Source organism: Oncorhynchus mykiss, chromosome 28 (genome assembly GCF_013265735.2).
Source record: "Oncorhynchus mykiss isolate Arlee chromosome 28, USDA_OmykA_1.1, whole genome shotgun sequence".
NCBI lineage: Eukaryota > Metazoa > Chordata > Actinopteri > Salmoniformes > Salmonidae > Oncorhynchus > Oncorhynchus mykiss.
The window spans coordinates 6416217-6437500 of NC_048592.1; the positions used below are offsets into that span (position 1 = coordinate 6416217).

The window sequence follows — 21284 nt, forward strand, 5'->3', positions numbered from 1 at the left end:
CCATGATCTCTGCTCATTGTCAATTTGCTTGTAAAGCATACACAAGACAGACGCCCAAGGTCAGAAGTTGAGGTTGCTTGTAAAGCATACACAAGACAGACGCCCAAGGTCAGAAGATGAGGTTGATGGAGTCGTCTGGATAGACTGGAATCGTTGCGCACTGGGTCCGAATTTCTGGCCACTGTGCATACTCAAATTAGTTAAAATAATGTTGCCTACTGTCCTACATGGTTCTTCCCTAAAACAGTTGTAATTCACTGATTTCTGGTAAGGTCATGTTCGAAACATGGAAACCGATGAGAAATAGGATCACTTTCTGAATTACAGTAAATACTACATTTTCAGCCTGCAATGCAAAGGTGACAGCATTGAACCATGTTAAAACGGTATATGAAACAACTCATGCAGCCAACTTTCACAGAATATCACAGTACAACTTTGGAGGTACAGCACATTAAACCATTTCATCACAGGACAAAAAAGTAGTAGAACATTTAATGAAGTTTTACAACATAATTATACAATTGAGTCAAGTTTTATTATCAGTCTTCACATAATTAATTAAACACACACACACACACACACACGCTACAACCTCACATGATAGCAGGGACAAAACATCAACAATTATTTTTCAAACAATTATCTGTACATGGTTATTTTCACCATAAAAAATGTGTAATCCTGGAGAAAAGAAGCTCATCGAATGATTGACAAAGAAAAATACATTTACAATTCAGTTCACAGGGTTTCACTACTGCGGTCATTTAGACTTCCTTCTCTTAGCCTGGGTAGGGCTGGCACCCGTTTCTGAAAGGACAGAGGAGCGAGAGGGGGACATGTTTGATGAGACAAATCCCTTTACAATAAAATGTAAACTATATGTAAGAGTAAGTTGTGTATGAGAGAGTGTTTTGTGCTCTTAATCAAGTCTGCGTGCATGCGCGTGTACCTTTAGCAGCAGCACCGGCTCCAGGCCTGGCCGGTCTCTTCCTCTGCATGCTGTCTGCCACAGTCTCCTCCTCCACCTCCTTGTCGGCCCGCGAGCTCCGTCTGCTAGGACCCTTCGACTTCTCCACGGCAGCCCTGATAGATGCCCGACAGAAAACAGAGCAAGAGACACAGCAGAGGAGAAAGAAAAGAAAAGCAGGAGAGATCAGTTACAAAGATAAAAGAAGAAACTTCAGTAGCTACTCAGTAAAAGTTGGAATATCGCTCCGGTATTCCTTCAAGTTGGGAAATCGCTTCGGAGTGGGCTTTCCTCATATCTTTTTTTATTTAACCTTTAACTAGGCAAGTCAGTTAAGAACAAATTCTTATTTACAATGACGGCCTACCACGGCCAAACCCAGATGACGCTGGGCCAATTGTGCGCCACCTTATGGGAAATCACGGCCGGTTGTGATACAGCCTGGAATCGAACCAGGTTCTATAGGAACGCCTCAAGCACTGCGATGCAGTGCCTTAGCCGCTGCGCCACTCGGGAGCCTGTCCACCACAGATACTGTCCGTCTTCACCGTAAATAGTATCCGATAAATAACAAAATGGTGGATAGATAACAAAATGGTGGACACGACAGGGCTGCGTCCTGGCAGTGCTCACGTGTAAATACATACCTTGAGACTAAGTTAACGGATGTCTTTCTTTTCTTTGCCCATCTGTGATAGAAGTGGAAAAACAGCAGTCAACTAAACTGTGATAATGCTTGACAAAATGGTTTTATTCCCCCAACATACTCTTAGTGACAATCATCGCCAGAAGAAAGAAATCCGACATAGCCATATTCATACTCAATTTAGCACAGTCAGTTCTTATGCAGTGGAAGTACTTGTCGTCTTTTGACGTTTGGATATAGTTTACATGCACTATATAGATATAAACATACACAAAAGGTATGTGGACACCCCTTCAAATGAATGGCTTCGGCTATTTCATCCACACCCGTTGCTGAAAGGTGTATAAAATTGAGCACACAGCCATGCAATCTCCATAGACAATCATTGACAGTAGAATGGCCTTACTGAAGAGCTCAGTGACTTTCAACATATTTGGTATTTGATTGGGATCCCCATTAGCTGTTGCAAAATCAGCAGCTACTCTTCCTGGGGTCCACACAAAACATAATACAGAATGACATAATACAGAACATCATTAGAGAAGAACCACATTAATTTAAAAAAAAAAGGCACACGTAGCCTACATATCAATGCATACATATAAACTATCTGGTCAAATAGGGGAGAGAAGTTGTGCAGCGAGGTGTTGCTTTATCTGTTTTTTGAACCCAAGTTTGTTGTTTATTTGAGCAATATGAGATGGATTGAAGTTCCATGCAATAAGGGCTCTATATAATACCGTACGTTATCTTGAATTTGTTCTGGATTTGGGGACTGTGAAAAGACCCCTGGTGGCATGTCTGGTGGGATAAGTGTGTGTGTCAGAGCTGTGTGTAAATTGACTATCCAATCAATGTGATTTAACACATTAATGTTTCTTATAAAATGAAAAAGTGATGCAGTCAGTCTCTCCTCAACTCTTAGCCAAGAGAGACTGGCATGCATCAGACCCTTTGAGTTCTATTAGATAGATAGCTCTGAATCCATGATTTGGCAGAGGTTGAAAAGCCACAGCACTTACGTTTTTTCAATCACAGGTTATGGTCAATAATATCAAAGGCTGTACTGAAATCTAACAGTACAGCTCCCACAATCTTCATATCAATTTCTTTCAACCAATCATCAGTCATTTGTGTCAGTGCAGTACATGTTGAGTGCCCTTCTCTATAAGCATGCAGAAATGTTGTTGTTTTTTCCAACAGTTTGCTAAAAGCTGGCAGCAAGCTTATAGGTCTGCTGTTAGAACGAGGTAAGACCACTCTTGGGTAGAATAATAACTTTAGCTTCCCTCCAGGCCTGAGGACAAAGACTTTCCTCTAGGCTCATATTAAAAATATGCCAGATAGGAGTTGCTATAGTCAGCTACCATCCTCAGTAGCTTTCCATCTAAGTTGACTATGCCAAGAGGTTTGTCATTATTGATCATTAACAAAAAAAAATCCACCTCTCCCACACTAACTTTACAAAATTAAATGAAATAATCATGAAAATAATTGCCAACATCAAATGGTTTTGTGATGAATAAGCCATCTGATTTGATGAAAGATGGAGTTGAATTTGTCTTTCTGCCATTAATATTATTTAAAGTACGCCAAAGTTTTTTATCCATCATTTTTTATAATCATTGATCTTGGCTTCATAATATAGTTTCTTCTTTTTTGTTGAGTTAAGTCACATAATTTCTTATTTTGCATTTTCCTCATCAATCCATGGAGCCTTAACAGTAGGTTTCTTAACCGGTGCATGTTTATCAATAATTGGAAGAAGCAATTTCATACATTTATCGAGTGCAGCATCTGGATGCTTAAAAATCATATCAGACCAACAAATGTTTTTAACATAATCCACAAGATTCACAGCAAAATCTTTTGTATGATACACTATTTTATACACTATTTTAGGCCCAGCTGTAACTTTGGCTTCCTGGATATAGCCATTGTATTGTGATCAATGCACCCAATGGGTAGGGATACAGCTTTAGAACAAAGTTCTACAGTATTAAAAAACATGTGATTGATACATGTGGATGATCTTGTTCCTGTATTGTTTGTAAACACCCTAGTAGGTTGATTAATAAGATCTTCTCTAAGCATTACAGGGATATGGCTCTGAATACACTGCTCAAAAAAATAAAGGGAACACTTAAACAACACAATGTAACTCTAAGTCAATCACACTTCTGTGAAATCAAACTGTCCACTTAGGAAGCAACACTGATTGACAATACATTTCACATGCTGTTGTGCAAATGGAATAGACAACAGGTGGAAATTATAGGCAATTAGCAAGACACCCCCAATAAAGGAGTGGTTCTGCAGGTGGTGACCACAGACCACTTCTCAGTTCCTATGCCTCCTGGCTGATGATTTGGTCACTTTTGAATGCTGGCGGTGCTTTCACTCTAGTGGTAGCATGAGACGGAGTCTACAACCCATACAAGTGGCTCAGGTAGTGCAGCTCATCCAGGATGGCACATCAATGTGAGCTGTGGCAAGAAGGTTTGCTGTGTCTGTCAGCGTAGTGTCCAGAGCATGGTGGTGCTACCAAGAGACAGGCCAGTACATCAGGAGACGTGGAGGAGGCCGTAGGAGGGCAACAACCCAGCAGTAAGACCGCTACCTACGCCTTTGTGCAAGGAGGAGCACTGCCAGATCCCTGCAAAATGACCTCCAGCAGGCCACAAATGTGCATGTGTCTGCTCAAACGGTCAAAAACAGACTCCATGAGGGTGGTATGAGGGCCCGACGTCCACAGATGGGGGTTGTGCTTACAGCCCAACACCGTGCAAGACGTTTGGCATTTGCCAGAGAACACCAAGATTGGCAAATTCGCCACTGGCGCCCTGTGCTCTTCATAGATGAAAGCAGGTTCACACTGAGCACATGTGACAGAGTCTGGAGACGCCGTGGAGAACGTTCTGCTGCCTGCAACATCCTCCAGCATGACCGGTTTGGCGGTGGGTGTCGTGGGATAATCAGAATTTGTTGGTAACATATGTAAGATGTTTTATATTAATCAAATGTGTGTAAAATTACTTCTCATCAAGAATGTTATTTTTGTATAATACTGTGGCAGGGTTGCAGTATCTGTTCTATGTCAAGACTAAGTTGCAGGGCCGCTGAGAGGGGAGAGGTCAAAGTATCATCATGTGTAAACATATCTTTTGCTCCACTGTGTGTGTGCCAGTTCACTCCCTAGTTTTCACATCGGAGATGGCAGTATCTGGAATCATTCTCCTCTCCGTGAGCTTGTCCAGGATTGGTTGTATTTAGAATTGGTTGTATCTAAATGACAATTTGATATATGCCTGTTGATATGGAGGGTTGGTTTATGGTTCTGGGGTTTGAGTAAGGAGACAAAGCTGAACGATTTATTATGTCTATGCTGTCTTATCCTGTGTGTGTGTCTTTACTATAAAGGACCTCATTTACAATGTGGAAGGGGCTCTCAGAGAATTCAGGGGGAGACACTGAATTTATCTGAGAGTCACAGGGTTGTGATAGAGCTCATATAATTAAAGATGGACTTTTATAACTAACTCTGACTTGTGTGTGTGGTTTGCTCCCATGATTTGGTAAATAGAGGAAATTTCCACAACATGGGTCAGTCATGGTGTGGGGTGGCATTTCTTTGGGGGGCTGTGCCAGAGGTAGCCTGACTGCCATTAGGTACCGAGATGAGATCCTCAGACCCCTTGTGAGACCATATGCTGGTGCGGTTGGCCCTGGGTTCCTCCTAATGCAAGACAATGCTAGACCTCATATGGCTGGAGTGTGTCAGCAGTTCCTGCAAGAGGAAGGCATTGATGCTATGGACTGGCCCGCATGTTCCCCAGACCTGAATCCAATTGAGCACATCATGTCTCGCTCCATCCACCAACACCACGTTGCACCACAGACTGTCCAGGAGTTGGCGGATGCTTTAGGCCAGGTCTGGGAGGAGATCCCTCAGGAGACCATCCGCCACCTCATCAGGAGCATGCCCAGGCATTGTAGGGAGGTCATACAGCCACGTGGAGGCCACACACACTACTGAGCCTCATTTTTACTTGTTTTAAGGACATTACATCAAAGTTGGATGAGCCTGTAATGTGGTTTTCCACTTTAATTTTGAGTGTGACTCCAAATCCAGACCTCCATGGGTTGATAAATTTGATTTCCATTGATCATTTTTGTGTGATTTTGTTGTCAGCACATTCAACTATGTAAAGAAACAAGTATTTCATTCATTCAGATCTAGGATGTGTTATTTTAGTGTTCCCTTTATTTTTTGGAGCAGTGTATATATGGCAACACCTCCCCCATAATAATTATTGTCTCTTCTATAAATGTTATATCCTTGTATAGCTACTGCTGTATCATCAAATTAATTAACTAAGTGAGTCTCAGAAATGACTAATATATGAATGTTATCTGATGTTAGCAAGTTATTGATTTCATTAACCTTATTTCTAAGGTTACATATATTAATATGGGCTATTTTCAGCCCTTTCCTGGGTAGCTTATCAGAGATAAACATAATACTGAAAAGAGCAAGCAAAGCAAGAGAACAAATATACATTCAGCACATATATACATTCCATTAATCAATTGGTGTGTGTGTGTGCTGCGGGGTTGAGGCTACGAACCCATAGGCTTGGCTCTCATCCCTTCCAGATTTCTGGGAGGGAGGGTGGACAATGAGCCTGTCATAGCGGATGTACGCAATGTCCCCACGCGCTCTGGCAGCTATCATGACTGGGATCAGTTCTTTCCTCTTCAGGCACACAGCTTCAGGATAGTCCTGGTTAAGATATGCATTCCTCTCAAGTTCTTGGCTCTTTCCAGAACAGCTACCTTGTTCTTGAACCTCAGGAACTTGACCACTATCGGCCTGGGCCTATCACCAGGGCCGGTAGTGGGTTTTCCAGTCCTGTGGACACGCTCCACCTCCAATCTTCCTGTGGTCCATCTTCAATTTCTCAGAGATCATTTCCCTCACTTTGTCCTCAAGACTCCACCCAGGTCTCAGGTGGAGATTCTGCAATTCCGTCCACAACCATGTTGTTTCGCCTTGATTGTCCCTCAAGATAGTCTGATTTATCTGTTACCATGTTATCATGGATTCACACACAGGACTGATGTCCTCTCTCAATGACTTACAGATTGCTGCCGTTCTCCTGTTTCAACTCGTAGAGCTGACCCTGGGAGAACTGCAAACTGTTCTTCAGGTCGTCCATTCTTTTATTAGTAGAATCCACCATTATTTGGACAAAAAACTTGAAGCTATTTTATTTTTGTTGTAACTCCTTGTAGGTCTCTTTTTGTTTGTTTAAAAGATCATTCACGCGTGATAGAGAGACACCAATGGCACTGTCCTCAATGGTACAGCCGCCGGCTTTGGTCTTTGTCATGGTAGCTAGCAACATATGTTAGGCTGTTACTCCTCACTTTTCCAGACAGGGCAGGTCACAGAGAAATTTGAAAACAACAAACAGCAGGGCTCTAGACAGCCACAAACCCGGGACAATCCGCAGTCCCAGCCACAATGGCTAACCAGGTCGCAGGCTGCGTTCAAGAACACCTCGCTAGGTTGATGTCCAGCTATCTAGCAGTTAGGCTAGCTGCGACTCCAAATAGCTCCTCAGACCCGTCCTTGGTCGGCAGGATCACTGGAAAGATACAAGCAGTCCCAGCAATTGATGCCAACTGCGTCGTGGGATCCAACATAAGAAGCTAGGTAGCTACCGAGAACTTTCCAAAATACTTTAAACAGCAAACTTTCCAAACAAACAAAACCGAGCTCTTTCCCGTTCCATGTACAACAGGAAGTGACGTCTGTGGCTGCAGAAAATAGTAGAAGTGGCACTGTCATAGGATGCCACCTTTCCAACAATTCAGTTTGTCACATTTCTGCCCTGCTAGAGATGCCCTGGTCAACTGTAAGTGCTAATATTGTGAAGAGGAAACTTCTAGGAGCAACAACAGCTCAGCCGCAATGTGTCCACATACCTTTGGTCATGTAGTTTAACAAGTGGCTCATCGATTTTCCTCAAGTACCCCCACCGCCCAACCAAATGAACTACCTGAGTTTCAGTAGTTACAAATGGCAAAGCATTTCTGTTTACAAACATGGCACTTACTGTAGACTAGGCCAATTACTAACAAATACTTAAAGAATAGTGAAGTAACCTTTTACAGGCAATGGAATAACCCAATTACCTCTGGCATGACAATTATTTCTTTCATACTGACATTTTGTTAGTCTGAAATGTCTTGAGAACCTCACCCTTGTTCAGTCACAGTGGCAACTTCTTCTGCTGTAGAAGGAAAAAAAGACAAACAAAAAAGTTACTAAATATCACAAGATGCATGCTATGTTCACGGCATACAGTGCATCATAAAAGCACGGTCCAAGACCTGTACAAGTATCTTATAACAAAACCATTTTCAGATTTGGTCTCAGACTATAACATTATTTAATACTGTATATACAAAAGTATGTGGACTCGGCTATTTAAGCTACACACGTTGCTGACAGGTATATAAAATCAAGCACACAGCCATATAATGTTTTATACAAACATTGGCAGTAGAATGGCCTTACTGAAGAGCTCAATGACTTTCAATGTGGCTCTGTGATACAATACCACCTTTCCAACAAGTAGGTTTGCCAAATTTCTGCCATGCTAGAGCTGCCCTGGTCAACTGTAAGTGCTGTTATTGTGAAGTAGAAATGTCTAGGCGCAACAACGGCTCAGCCGTGAAGTGGTAGGCCACACAAGCTCAGAGAACGGGACCGCCGACTGCAGAAGTGCGTAAAAATCGTCTGTCCTCGGTTGCAATGCTCACTACCGAGTTCCAAACTGCCTCTGGAAGCAACGTCAGCACAATAACTGTTAGTCTGGAGCTTCATGAAATGGGTTTCCATGGCCGAGCAGCCGCACACAAGCCTAAGATCACCATGGTCAATGCAACGTGTCAACTGGAGTGGTGCAAAGCTTGCCGCCATTGGACTCTGGAGCAGTGGAAACGGGTTCTCTGGTGTGATGAATCACGCTTCACCATCTGCGATTCCAATGGACGAATCTGGGTTTGGGGGATGCCAAGAGAACGCTACCTGCATACAATGACATTCTAGACAATTCTGTGCTTTCCCCAAACTGTTGCCACAAAGTTGGAAGGCCCTATCTCACTTCAGCATGCACAAAGCGAGGTCCATACTAAAATGGTTTGTTGAGATCAGTCTGGAAGAACATGACTGGCCTGCACAGAGCCCTGACCTCAACCCCATCGAACACCTTAGTGGAAAGCCTTCCCAAGCTGTTATAGCAGCAAAGGGGGGACCAACTCCATATTAATGCCCATGATTTTGGAATGAGATGTTTGACGAGCAGGTAAATGCATACTTTTGTTCATGTAGTGTAACTTGTGCTTCTATGCTGTAGTTGTTTCATTTTATGGTGCCATCTAGATATACCACCACCTTTGCATATATTCCATTTGTACTCGGTTGCCAAGTCATATTATGTCATTGCCATGTCATTACATAAAGGGTCCGGAACATCCACCATTTTGTTATAGATCAGTTAGTGTGACAGTACTTACCAGTATTTTCAGTAGCAGATGGCTCCTCTTGCTGTAGAGCTTCAGGTTGGATTGACACTGGGAGGAAGGAGATGGTGGAGGTTGTTATTATCACTGAAAGGTCGATATGTGGGGGATAAGTTACTCAATCATGGATTGATTGATATGTACAGTGCCTTGCGAAAGTATTCGGCCCCATTGAACTTTGCGACCTTTTGCCACATTTCAGGCTTCAAACATAAAGATATAAAACTGTATTTTTTTGTGAAGAATCAACAACAAGTGGGACACAATCATGAAGTGGAACGACATTTATTGGATATTTCTAACTTTTTTAACAAATCAAAAACTTAAAAATTGGGCGTGCAAAATTATTCAGCCCCCTTAAGTTAATACTTTGTAGCGCCACCTTTTGCTGCGATTACAGCTGTAAGTCGCTTGGGGTATGTCTCTATCAGTTTTGCACATCGAGAGACTGAATTTTTTTCCCATTCCTCCTTGCAAAACAGCTCGAGCTCAGTGAGGTTGGATGGAGAGCATTTGTGAACAGCAGTTTTCAGTTCTTTCCACAGATTCTCGATTGGATTCAGGTCTGGACTTTGACTTGGCCATTCTAACACCTGGATATGTTTATTTTTGAACCATTCCATTGTAGATTTTGCTTTATGTTTTGGATCATTGTCTTGTTGGAAGACAAATCTCCGTCCCAGTCTCAGGTCTTTTGCAGACTCCATCAGGTTCTCTTCCAGAATGGTCCTGTATTTGGCTCCATCCATCTTCCCATCAATTTTAACCATCTTCCCTGTCCCTGCTGAAGAAAAGCAGGCCCAAACCATGATGCTGCCACCACCATGTTTGACAGTGGGTAAGGTGTGTTCAGGGTGATGAGCTGTGTTGCTTTTACGCCAAACATAACGTTTTGCATTGTTGCCAAAAAGTTCAATTTTGGTTTCATCTGACCAGAGCACCTTCTTCCACATGTTTGGTGTGTCTCCCAGGTGGCTTGTGGCAAACTTTAAACAACACTTTTTATGGATATCTTTAAGAAATGGCTTTCTTCTTGCCACTCTTCCATAAAGGCCAGATTTGTGCAATATACGACTGATTGTTGTCCTATGGACAGAGTCTCCCACCTCAGCTGTAGATCTCTGCAGTTCATCCAGAGTGATCATGGGCCTCTTGGCTGCATCTCTGATCAGTCTTCTCCTTGTATGAGCTGAAAGTTTAGAGGGACGGCCAGGTCTTGGTAGATTTGCAGTGGTCTGATACTCCTTCCATTTCAATATTATCGCTTGCACAGTGCTCCTTGGGATGTTTAAAGCTTGGGAAATCTTTTTGTATCCAAATTCGGCTTTAAACTTCTTCACAACAGTATCTCGGACCTGCCTGGTGTGTTCCTTGCTCTTCATGATGCTCTCTGCGCTTTTAACGGACCTCTGAGACTATCACAGTGCAGGTGCATTTATACGGAGACTTGATTACACACAGGTGGATTGTATTTATCATCATTAGTCATTTAGGTCAACATTGGATCATTCAGAGATCCTCACTGAACTTCTGGAGAGAGTTTGCTGCACTGAAAGTAAAGGGTCTGAATAATTTTGCACACCCAATTTTTCAGTTTTTGATTTGTTAAAAAAGTTTGAAATATCCAATAAATGTCGTTCCACTTCATGATTGTGTCCCACTTGTTGTTGATTCTTCACAAAAAAATACAGTTTTATATCTTTATGTTTGAAGCCTGAAATGTGGCAAAAGGTCGCAAAGTTCAAGGAGGCCGAATACTTTCGCAAGGCACTGTACCTGGGGTGATCTGGATATTCTCCGAAGGTGCTGTGGCCTCTGGTGGGGCTGGCTGGCTTGGAGGCTCCATGGCTGTGGGGACAGGCTGAGCCACAGTAGGGGTAAGGGCCGCTGGGGAGGATATGGCTGGGGAGGATATGGCTGAGGAGTCCCTGGGGGGGTTGGAGGGTCCAGTGGTGGCAACAACAGGAGATGTAGATGGGGACAGATTTGGTATCAGGACTGGGGCTGAAGGAGGAGCCAGATCAGCAAGAAATGTAGCAGTGGTAGGAACAGGGGCAGTAGTAGTGATTGGGGTGGTGACAGGGACTGAGACTGGCAGAGGGGTGGTAGGTTTAGAGGCTGGAGCAGGAACAGGGGACTGGGCTGGTGGAGCAGGAACAGGGGACTGGGCTAGTGTAGCAGGTTGAGCATGAACAGGAGTTGGAGCTGATACGGGAGGAGGAGTAGTGGTGACTTTCGGAGCAGCAGCAGAAGTAGTCCGAGTCTGTGCTCCAGACACTGTGGCCTCAGTCTGGGTGAGAGATGCAGGGGATGTATGAATGGGCACACCCCCAGCGTTCAGACCTGTCTGGTGCTGGTAAGCCCCCCCTAAAGTCTGGGCTGGCCATTCCTTAGAAACCTGCTGGGAATCTGGTGGACTGCTCACTGGTGCAGAGCCAGGAGCCTGGAAAGGCTTGCCCTGGGCAGCCAAGGAGGGGGAGCATGGAAAGGGGGACCCTAGGGGCTGCTGGAAGGGAGACGAGGCAAACGTAGAGGCTGTGGGATAGGGGCTTGGACGACGGGAAGGCTGCCCAACTGGTGGGGTAGATTTCTGTCCGGTGAGCGCCTCACCAGAGGTCTCTGGTTTGGGAGTGGTAGGGCTTTGCTGCTGGGGAGGAGGCAAGTTACTAACAGGGGAAGCCTGTCTACTGGCCATCTGGACCTGCTCAACTAGCGTTCGGGCAGGCTGGGTGCCGGCCACACTGACCACAGAAGCCTGGGTCCAGGCAGAGCCTTGGGACGGGGTTGGTGCGGTGGTCAGCTGGATATTAGTTGTGGACACCTGTATGGGCCCTACCATGGTGATCGGCTGGGACACCATTGTGGTGTTGGGGGCCACAGACGCAGCGGGGACCTGGAAGATTGGGGTACCAGTATTAATAAACACAGGCGTGGTAATGAATTGGGGCCGGGGGGCAGTGGTCTGCTGGCTGAGCTGCTGTGGTCTGATGTTCTTACTGGGCATGGCCACCATAGTGGAGACGATGGCTGGGGGGGCCTGAGGGGTGGAACTGATAGGGTTGGAGGTGACAAACACGGTTATCTGGTTGGGGGAGATGGTGGCAGAGGACGCAGGGATCTGCAGGACTGTGGAGACACTGGCCAGGGGTTTAGGGCTGGGGATTAATTTGGGACTAACTGCAGGGTTTGAGTTAGAGTTTGGCCTGGGGGAAACGTTGAGGCTGGGACAACTATGACTGACTGTGGCTGTGTTGGGGCTAGCGCCCACATTGACACGAAGACTAGGAGCAGGGTTTAGAGTAGGGTTGGGGCTAGCAGTCGAGTTTAGATTGGGGCTAGGGCTGTGATTAGCATTAAGATTGGGGCTTCCTTTAGGCTGCAGATTAGGACTACTGGCTGGATTTGAGAGTTTGGGGCAGGGGGTTGAGCTGGGCTTGGGTTTAGCTTCTGGCTCGTTCACAGCAGCACCAGTAGTAGCAACAGCAGTATCCCCCACTTCCAAGCTCTGAAAAGCACTGGATGGGTTCTCTTGATCTATGGAGGCTTTAGTGCTCTCCTTGTAGACAGTATCCCCAGCTGGAGCACTCTGAGTGGGCCTGGCAGGCACGCTGGGGGTGGCTGTGTTATCCAGTAGCTGGTTAAGGGAGGTAGGAACATCCCTGAGAGCAGGAGAGGCCTCATATACAGATACATACTCCTGCTGAGGAGCCATCTGTACAGGCTGCCTCTCCCCTGCTACCATTGTGCGCTCAAGCCCAGCTTTAGCCTCCTGAGGAGTTGGGACACGAAGGCTAGCCATCCGGGGGGCAGAGAGCTCCCTCAAAGGCTGGGGCATCTGCCGCTGCTCTACACCTGCCATTCCCTGCCCTTCCCTGGGCATCTCAGCTGTGTTATCCTGGAACCCCTGGAAGGGGCTCTGGATCTGATGGGCATCCAGGCCCACCCCAACCGCGAGTGGGAGTGAGACCGGGCTAGGAGGCACTGGGGTTGGGCTCAACATCATGGTCTGCCCTGTCTGGGGGTTGATGTGTTGCTGGTGAGGGGAGGTTAGTGCAATCTTAGCCCCCTTCTGCCTCCCCGGGCTGGGGGTAGTGGATTTGCGGCTGGAGGCAGGGCTGGATCTGCGGCTGTTACTGGGACTGGCCCTTTTAGCCTGCCCTCCTCCAGACTGCTTGTCCTGTTTCCCTTGGCCCAAGTTGGCCGCTCCACTGCCTATAGGGAAAGACTGCTGACCATTGTTAGAGTTACCTCCACCACTTCCATTGTTGCTAGACATAGTTAGGCTGGGAGGGGCCTGCCCTATGGCTTTGAGAGTGGTGGGGTTGAGCCCACCCTGCTGTTCAAAGCCCCGGCTGAGGTTGGGCTGCCTGGGTGGTAGAGGGATGTTGATCTTGGGGGGAAACAGGCCTGCGATGGAGGCGTTCAGCCTCTCAGGGGAGAGGTTGATCTCAGAGGGCTCAGTGCTGGGAGGACGGTTGGTAGGTGTGAGAGGGTGGTGGTAGGGCCTGGGACTGGCCCGGTTGGGTGTTTTGGGCCTGGAGCTCTGGGAGGTGGTGGCAACGCTAGGGAAGTGGAGGCCAGGCATGGGGCCACCCTGCAGGGGCTGAGGGGGCATCTGTTGCTGGGGACTGGCTCCAGGGTGCTGGGGCATGGGCGAGGGGCTGGGGCCCTGCTTCATCATGTGGGCGTTTGTGCCCTGGTTCACCACCAACTGTTGGGCTCCATTCCCAGACTGCATCCCCATCTCCTGGCCTCCAGATCTGTCCTGTAGTGAGTTGGGACCTCCAGGGGCCTCCTCAGCCCCCGTTCCTTGGGAACCAGGCCCTGCCTCAGGGTGAGACATCCGCCGGGCTGCCCCAGTCATCTACATTGGTAGGGATAGATGATATACACACCCCAGGGAATTAACAGGCATAGAATATTAACAAGACAATAATAAATATGATATAATTCAAACATCTATCAGATCGTGTCCAACCTGTGGGTTGACCATGAGGGGCATCCCTCTGGGTTTGTCTGGGGAGGGGGGCACTCCTCCGTGCCCCTGGAGGTTGATCATGACGGGCATGTTGCCCTGCTGGGTGCCAGGCATCCTCTGGGCCTCCCCGGTGTTCATCATGCCCCTGGGGGGGTTCTGCCCACCTGGATGGAGGGGCATCCGGTTTTTAGCCTGCTCCTGCTGCATCTTCATGACCATCTGCTGCTATAACACAACCGGAACAAATTAGCTATATAATCCATAGTTAACATGGAAAATGTGTCGTGACGACACACACGCAGTCGATGGTACCTGTTGTTGCTGCTGCTGCTGCTGTTGATGGTGTGGTTGTTGCTGCTTTTGTTGTTGTTGTAGATGATGAGGATGCATCTGTGGCTGGCCTTGAGTCTGACCCAGAGCTCCAGCCACCCCCTGTTGCTGTCCTGGAGGAACTTGCATTCCCTGCATCTGCTGTTGCATCTGTTGCTGCTGTTGTTGCATTTGCTGTTGTTGCTGTAGCTGCTGTTGTTGCAGCTGCTGCTGATGCTGCTGCTGCTGCTGAATATGCTGCTGTTGTTGATGCTGCTGCATGAACTGCATAGGCACCTGCGGTAGGACTCTCTGGTCTCCAGGCTGACCTGGGAAACCTGACATGAGAAAAAATGAATGATAAGAAGCCACTCAACTAAAATATACAAGTGTGAGTGAGCAAACCAAGAATCACGAACATTGCATACCTGCAGGCCTGTTGGTGAAGTCTGAAAGTTTGGGTCCAGAATGGTCCATGCCCACCCCCTGTTCCCCACTCAGTGCTGGCAGCTCTGGGTCCTCCAGGCCAACACCCACATCCAGACCCCTGGGTAGAAGAAAATAATACCTCAAATGACTAACCATGTCCAATATCAAATACTTTGTGTGGATATAGCTTAAGATTTCAATAACATTCAGCTCCTTACCCTAGCCCCTCCATCGGCTGCTGTCCCTCCCCTACTTTGGGCTTCTTCTTGCGTGGTGGTTTCTTCTTCTTGGGTTTGGCCTGGCCAGGTCCTCCAGCCCCCTGCTTCCCCCCAGGTCCAAACTGACTAGCCGAGATGTCACTCTGGAGCAGGTTGACCAGGAGAGGACTGGTGAGCGTCACGTCCTTGTTCACTGGAAAACCCCCTGCCTGAGCGCACAACCCACTCATAGGCATTTGACCCCCGAACTGGGGATTGAAGTTCATCCCGTGACCCGGGAAGTGGCCGTTGCCCACCTGCATGTGCTGGGGGGCTCCAATTCCTGTCATGCCTTGCTGCTGTTGCTGACCCTGTATGTCCTGGAGCATCTGTTGGACACTGCCCATGTCGCCTGTACAGCCACTGGGGTCTCCGAGAGCGTGTGGGTGTTGCTGCGTCGCCTGTTGTTGCTGCTGTTGTAGAATGGCTTGTTGTTTCTGTTGTTGGAGCTGCTGCTGCTGTAGCTGCTGCTGGACCAGAGGATGACCACTGGGGAGTCTCATCTGACTGTGCATACCCATGACCTGGTTTGGGTTGCCACCCATGGGGACCTGGACAAATTTAGGAATGAGCAAGTGAAATAATATTTCCCTACACAGGGAAATTGGGTTTTCCACCTATTGCCACAATGCAAATAACATTTTTTTTTTAAAAGAAATTGAATACCTGTTGGGGCTGCTGCTGGGTCATCTGTTGATGTTGTTGTAGCTGGTGTTGCTGCTGCTGTTGTTGGAGCTGAGCCATTTGCTGCTGCTGCTGCTGCTGCTGCTGTTGGCCCACCTGAGCTTGCTGGAACTGAGACATGTTACCGGGTCCGTTAGGAGACGGACCCCGCATGACCCCAGCTTGACCTTTCACCCCAAACGCATGTTTGTTTCCTTGCATCTGTTCCATCATGGAGTTTTGCTGTTGTTGCTGCTGATGCTGCTGTTGTAGGAGCATCGCCTGGTGCCCCTGCCCTCCAACCACCTGGCTGTGCATCACCCCCTGGCCCTGCTGGGGCACCAGCTGCTTGGGTGGGGTCATGCCTCCTCTCTGCCCTGGGTTGAGGGGTCTGGAGAGGACCGTTTGCCCCGGACCCCCACCCTGGACCATCTGGCTGGGGGACGAGGACACAGGCTGGCCCTGGAGGCCCATCATCTGGTTCTGGAGGCTGGGCTGGCCCATACTGGGGCCTGAGGTGGTGCCTGGGGGCTGGCCGGCCATGCCACCGTGGAGGCCCATGACATTGGGCTGGGAGTGGCACGGACCTTGCATGTTGTTGGGGGTGGAGGCTGACGACTGGGCTCCTGAAATCAGATCATAAGAGAATGACACTGAAGTTGGCCTGATACAGATTAAATCATATCACTGTATTGTCTGCTGGGTTAGTCCACTTGATTTTAATCACTTTTTGACAACACCTCTTTTGATTTTAACTAAACTCTCCATACATACTCGCCCAGTGGTCAGAAAGTAACTTTTTGGACCTGAATGCCAAAACATTCAAGAGATAGAGGTGCCCAAAGTTGAACCTTTTTGCATACCCCACTCATGGTATATGAGACATCCATGTCTTCAGCACTGGAAAAGATACAACGATTGAGTTTGACATAATTTAAAAGCTTACAAAGAGGGTTGTCAAACTAGCGTTAATTTCCTGAAGAAAAAAATAATATATTTACACACAGCTGAAGTCAGAAGTTTACATACACTTAGGTTGGAGTCATTAAAACTTGTTTTTCAACCACTCCACACATTTCTTGTTAACAAACTATAGTTTTGGCAAGTCGGTTAGGACATCTACTTTGTGAACGAAACAAGTAATTTTTACAACAATTGTTTACAGAGAGATTAATTCACTCTATCACAATTCCAGTGGGTCAGAAGATTACATACACTAAGTTGACTGTGCCTTTAACTTCTTTGGGACTGGGGGGCAGTATTGAGTAGCTTGGATAATAAGGTGCTAGGAGTAAACTGCCTGCTACTCAGGCTCAAAAGCTAGAATATGCATATAATTAGTAGATTTGGTTAGGAAACACACTGAAGTTTCTAAAACTGTTTGAATGATGTCTGTGAGTATAACAGAACTCATATGGCAGGCAAAACCCTGAGAAAAAAATCCAACCAGGAAGTGGGATATCTGAGGTTTGTAGTTTTTCAAGTCATTGCCAATCGAATATACAGTGTCTATGGGGTCATATTGCACTTCCCAAGGCTTCCACTAGATGCCAACAGTCTTTAGAACCTTGTTTCAGGCTTCTACTGTGAGGGGGAGCGAATGAGAGCTGTTTGAGTCAGGTGTCTGGCAGAATGCCATGAGCTAAATCATGCGCGCGCCCGTGAGAGGTAGCTGCGTTCCTTTTAATTGTTCGGTTGAAACATTATTGAAGATTTATGATAAAACATCCTAAAGATCGATTCTATACTTCGTTTGACATGTTTCTACGAACTATAATATAACTTTTTAAACTTTTCGTCAGAACTAAGTGATCGCGTATTGAACATTTGGATTACTGGGCTAAACGCGCAAACAAAAAGGATGTATTTGGACATAAATGGACTTCATAGAACAAAACAAACATTTATGGTGGAACTGGGATTCCTGGGAGTGCATTTCGATCAAGATCATCAAAGGTAAGTGAATATTTATAACGCTATTTCTGACACCTCTCCTTCTTTGGAAAATGGCTGTATGTTTTTTCTGTGGCTAGGTGCTGACCTAACATAAATCGCTAGGTATCCTTTCGCAATAAAGCCTTTTTGAAATCTGACACAGCGGTTGAATTAAGGAGAAGTTTATCTATAATTCCATGCATAACACTTGTCATTCATCAATGTTTATTATGAGTATTTCTGTAATTTGATGTGGTTCTCTGCACTTTCACCGGATGTTTGTTTGAGACAATGCATTTCTAAACATAACACACCAATTTCAAATTAGGTTTTTGGACATAAATATTAACTTTATCGAACCAAACACACATTTATTGTGTAACATGAAGTTCTGTGAGTGCTTTCCGGTGAAGATCATCAAAGGTTAGTGATCAATTTTAACGCTATTTCTGTCTTTTGTGAGCCCTCTCCTTGGCTGGAAATGGCTGTATGGTTTTCTGTGACTAGGTGCTGACCTAACATAATCGTTTGGTGTGCTTTCGCCGTAAAGCCTATTTGAAATCGGACACTGTGGCTGGATTTACAAGAAGTTTATCTTTAAAATGGTGTATAATACTTGTATGTTTGAGGAATTTTAATTATGGGATTTCTGTTATGATTTGGCGTCCTTCAATTTCACCGGCTGTTGGCAAGGTGGGACGCTACCGTCCCACATATCCAAGAGAACTTAAACAGCTTGTAATAGTCCAGAAAATGATGTCATGGCTTTAAATGCTTCTGATAAGCTAATTGAAATCATTTGAGTCAGTTGGATGTGTACCTGTGGATGTATTTCAAGGCCTACCTTCAAACTCAGTGCCTCTTTGCTTGACATCATGGGAAAATCAAAAGAAATCAGCCAAGACCTCAGAAAAATTGTAGACCTTTCTTTACATAGTTGTAGACCCGGTCTGGTTCATCCTTGGGAGCAATTTCCAAACGCCTGAAGGTATCACGTTCATCTGTACAAACAATAGTACGCAAGTATAAACACCATGGGACAACACAGCCGTCATACCGCACAGGAAGGAGATGTGTTCTGTCTCCTAGAGATGAACGTACTGTGGTGCGAAAAGTGCAAATCAATCCCAGAACAGCAGCAAAGGACCTTGTGAAGATGCTGGAGGAAACAGGAACAAATGTATCTATATCCACAGTAAAACGAGTCCTATATCGACATAACCCGAAAGGCCGCTCAGCAAGGAAGAAGACACTACTCCAAAACCGCCATAAAAAAGCCAGACTACAGTTTGCAACTGCACATGGGGACAAAGATCGTACTTTTTGGAGAAATGTCCGCAGGTCTGATGAACCAAAATAGAACTGTTTGGCCAAATGGTTCTTCCAAATGGACAATGACCCCAAGCATACTTCCAAAGTTGTGGCAAAATGGCTTAAGGACAACCATGTCAAGGTATTGGAGTGGCCATCACAAAGCCCTGACCTCAATCCTATAGAAAATTTGTGAGCAGAACTGAAAAAGTGTGTGCGAGCAAGGAGGCATACACACCTGACTCAGTTACCAGAGCCCTGTCGGGAGGAATGGGACAAAATTCACCCAACTTATTGTGGGAAGCTTGTGGAAGGCTACCTGAAACATTTGACCCAAGTTAAACAATTTAAAAGGCAATGCACCCAAATACTAATTGAGTGTATGTAAACTTCAGACCCACTGGGAATGTGATGAAAGAAATAGAAGCTGAAATAAATCACTCTATTATTCTGACATTTCACATTCTTAAAATAAAGTGGCGATCTTAACTGACCTAAAACAGGGAATTATTACTAGGATAAAATGTCAGGATTTGTGAAAAACTGAGTTGAAATGTATTTGGCTAAGGTGTATGTAAACTTCCAACTTGAACTGCTCAAAAAAATAAAGGGAACACTAAAATAACACATTCTTATTAAATACTTTTTTCTTTACATAGTTGAATGTGCTGACAACAAAATCACACAAAAATTATCAATGGAAATCAAATTTATCAACCCATGGAGGTCTGGATTTGGAGTCACACTCAAAATTAAAGTGGAAAACCACACTACAGGCTGATCCAACTTTGATGTAATGTCCTTAAAACAAGTCAAAATGAGGCTCAGTAGTGTGTGTGGCCTCCACGTGCCTGTATGACCTCCCTACAACGCCTGGGCATGCTACTGATGAGGTGGCGGATGGTCTCCTGAGGGATCTCCTCCCAGACCTGGACTAAAGTATCCGCCAACTCCTGGACAGTCTGTGGCGCAAAGTGGCGTTGGTGGATGGAGCGAGACATGACGTCCCAGATGTGCTCAATTGGATTCAGGTCTGGGGAATGGGCGGGCCAGTCCATAGCATCAATGCCTTCCTCTTGCAGGAACTGCTGACACACTCCAGCCACATGAGGTCTAGCATTGTCTTGCATTAGGAGGAACCCAGGGCCAACCGCACCAGCATATGGTCTCACAAGGGGTCTGAGGATCTCATCTCGGTACCTAATAGGAGTCAGGCTACCTCTGGCGAGCACATGGAAGGCTGTGCGGCCCCCCACACCATGACTGACCCACCGCCAAACCGGTCCTGCTGGAGATTGTTGCAGGCAGCAGAACGTTCTCCACAGCGTCTCTATTGACCAAATACTTATTTTCCACCATAATTTGCAAATAAATTCATTAAAAATTCTACAATGTGATTTTCTGGATTTTTTTTCTCCTTTTGTCTGTCATAGTTGAAGTGCACCTTTGATGAAAATTACAGGCCTCTCATCTTTTTTAAGTGGGAGAACTTGCACAATTGGTGGCTGACTAAATACTTTTTTGCCCCACTGTATATAGTTGAAGTCGGAAGTTGACATACCTTAGCCAAATACATTTAAACTCAGTTTCACAATTCCTGACATTTAATCCTTGTAAAAATTCCCTGCACCATAGCATTTCACAAATTTCTGTCCCACTGGAATTGAGATACAGATTATTTCACTTATAATTCACTGTATGTAAACAATTGTTGGAAAAATGACTTGTGTCATGCACAAAGTAGATGTCCTAACCGACTTGCCAAAAACTATAGTTTGTTAACAAGAAATGTGTGGAGTGGTTGAAAAGGTAGTTTTAATGACTCCAACCTAAGCGCATGACCCTAAGTATATGTAAGGGAACACCCCCCCCTGAAATGTACAAAAAATCTATGGGAAGTCACTGGCACTGGACAAACCATATACACGGTGTCCAATACCACTCAATTCGGCGTCGTTTCATTCAAAGTTGATTGCAAATGCCAAGTGTAACACTTTAAAAATCCAACAGATGGCGAGTGCGCTCCACCGTGGATTTTCATATTGCAAATGTAATACAAGTCAACATCCAAAAGTAAAATTTTGAAAAACTTATCACCCCCTTAAAAAAGTGCTTTCTGGACCGTTTTTTGAAATTCTTTCGAATTTTGTGTCAATTACACATGTATAAGAGCTGTATCAACATACTTTAGTC

General features: G+C 45.7%; 1 protein-coding gene across 3 annotated transcripts in view; it reads right to left on the reverse strand.

Moving 5' to 3' along the window:
- Positions 1 to 479: 479 nt before the first annotated feature.
- LOC110508399 (nuclear receptor coactivator 6) overlaps positions 480 to 21284 on the reverse strand; it is a 39387-nt gene continuing 18582 nt past the window's right edge. For 2 of the 3 annotated variants that reach the window (XM_021588911.2, XM_021588908.2), the window contains 11 exons: positions 15849 to 16471; positions 15144 to 15733; positions 14925 to 15043; positions 14500 to 14834; positions 14188 to 14412; positions 10986 to 14073; positions 9204 to 9260; positions 7885 to 7915; positions 1618 to 1659; positions 953 to 1086; positions 480 to 810 (listed from right to left, as the gene is read on the reverse strand). In XM_021588911.2, the coding sequence (XP_021444586.2) occupies positions 764 to 810; positions 953 to 1086; positions 1618 to 1659; positions 7885 to 7915; positions 9204 to 9260; positions 10986 to 14073; positions 14188 to 14412; positions 14500 to 14834; positions 14925 to 15043; positions 15144 to 15733; positions 15849 to 16471 (5291 nt within the window). In that variant the 3' untranslated portion in view covers positions 480 to 763. The remainder of the gene's footprint in view (positions 811 to 952; positions 1087 to 1617; positions 1660 to 7884; positions 7916 to 9203; positions 9261 to 10985; positions 14074 to 14187; positions 14413 to 14499; positions 14835 to 14924; positions 15044 to 15143; positions 15734 to 15848; positions 16472 to 21284) is intronic. The other variant, XM_021588910.2, reaches the window with a different exon arrangement.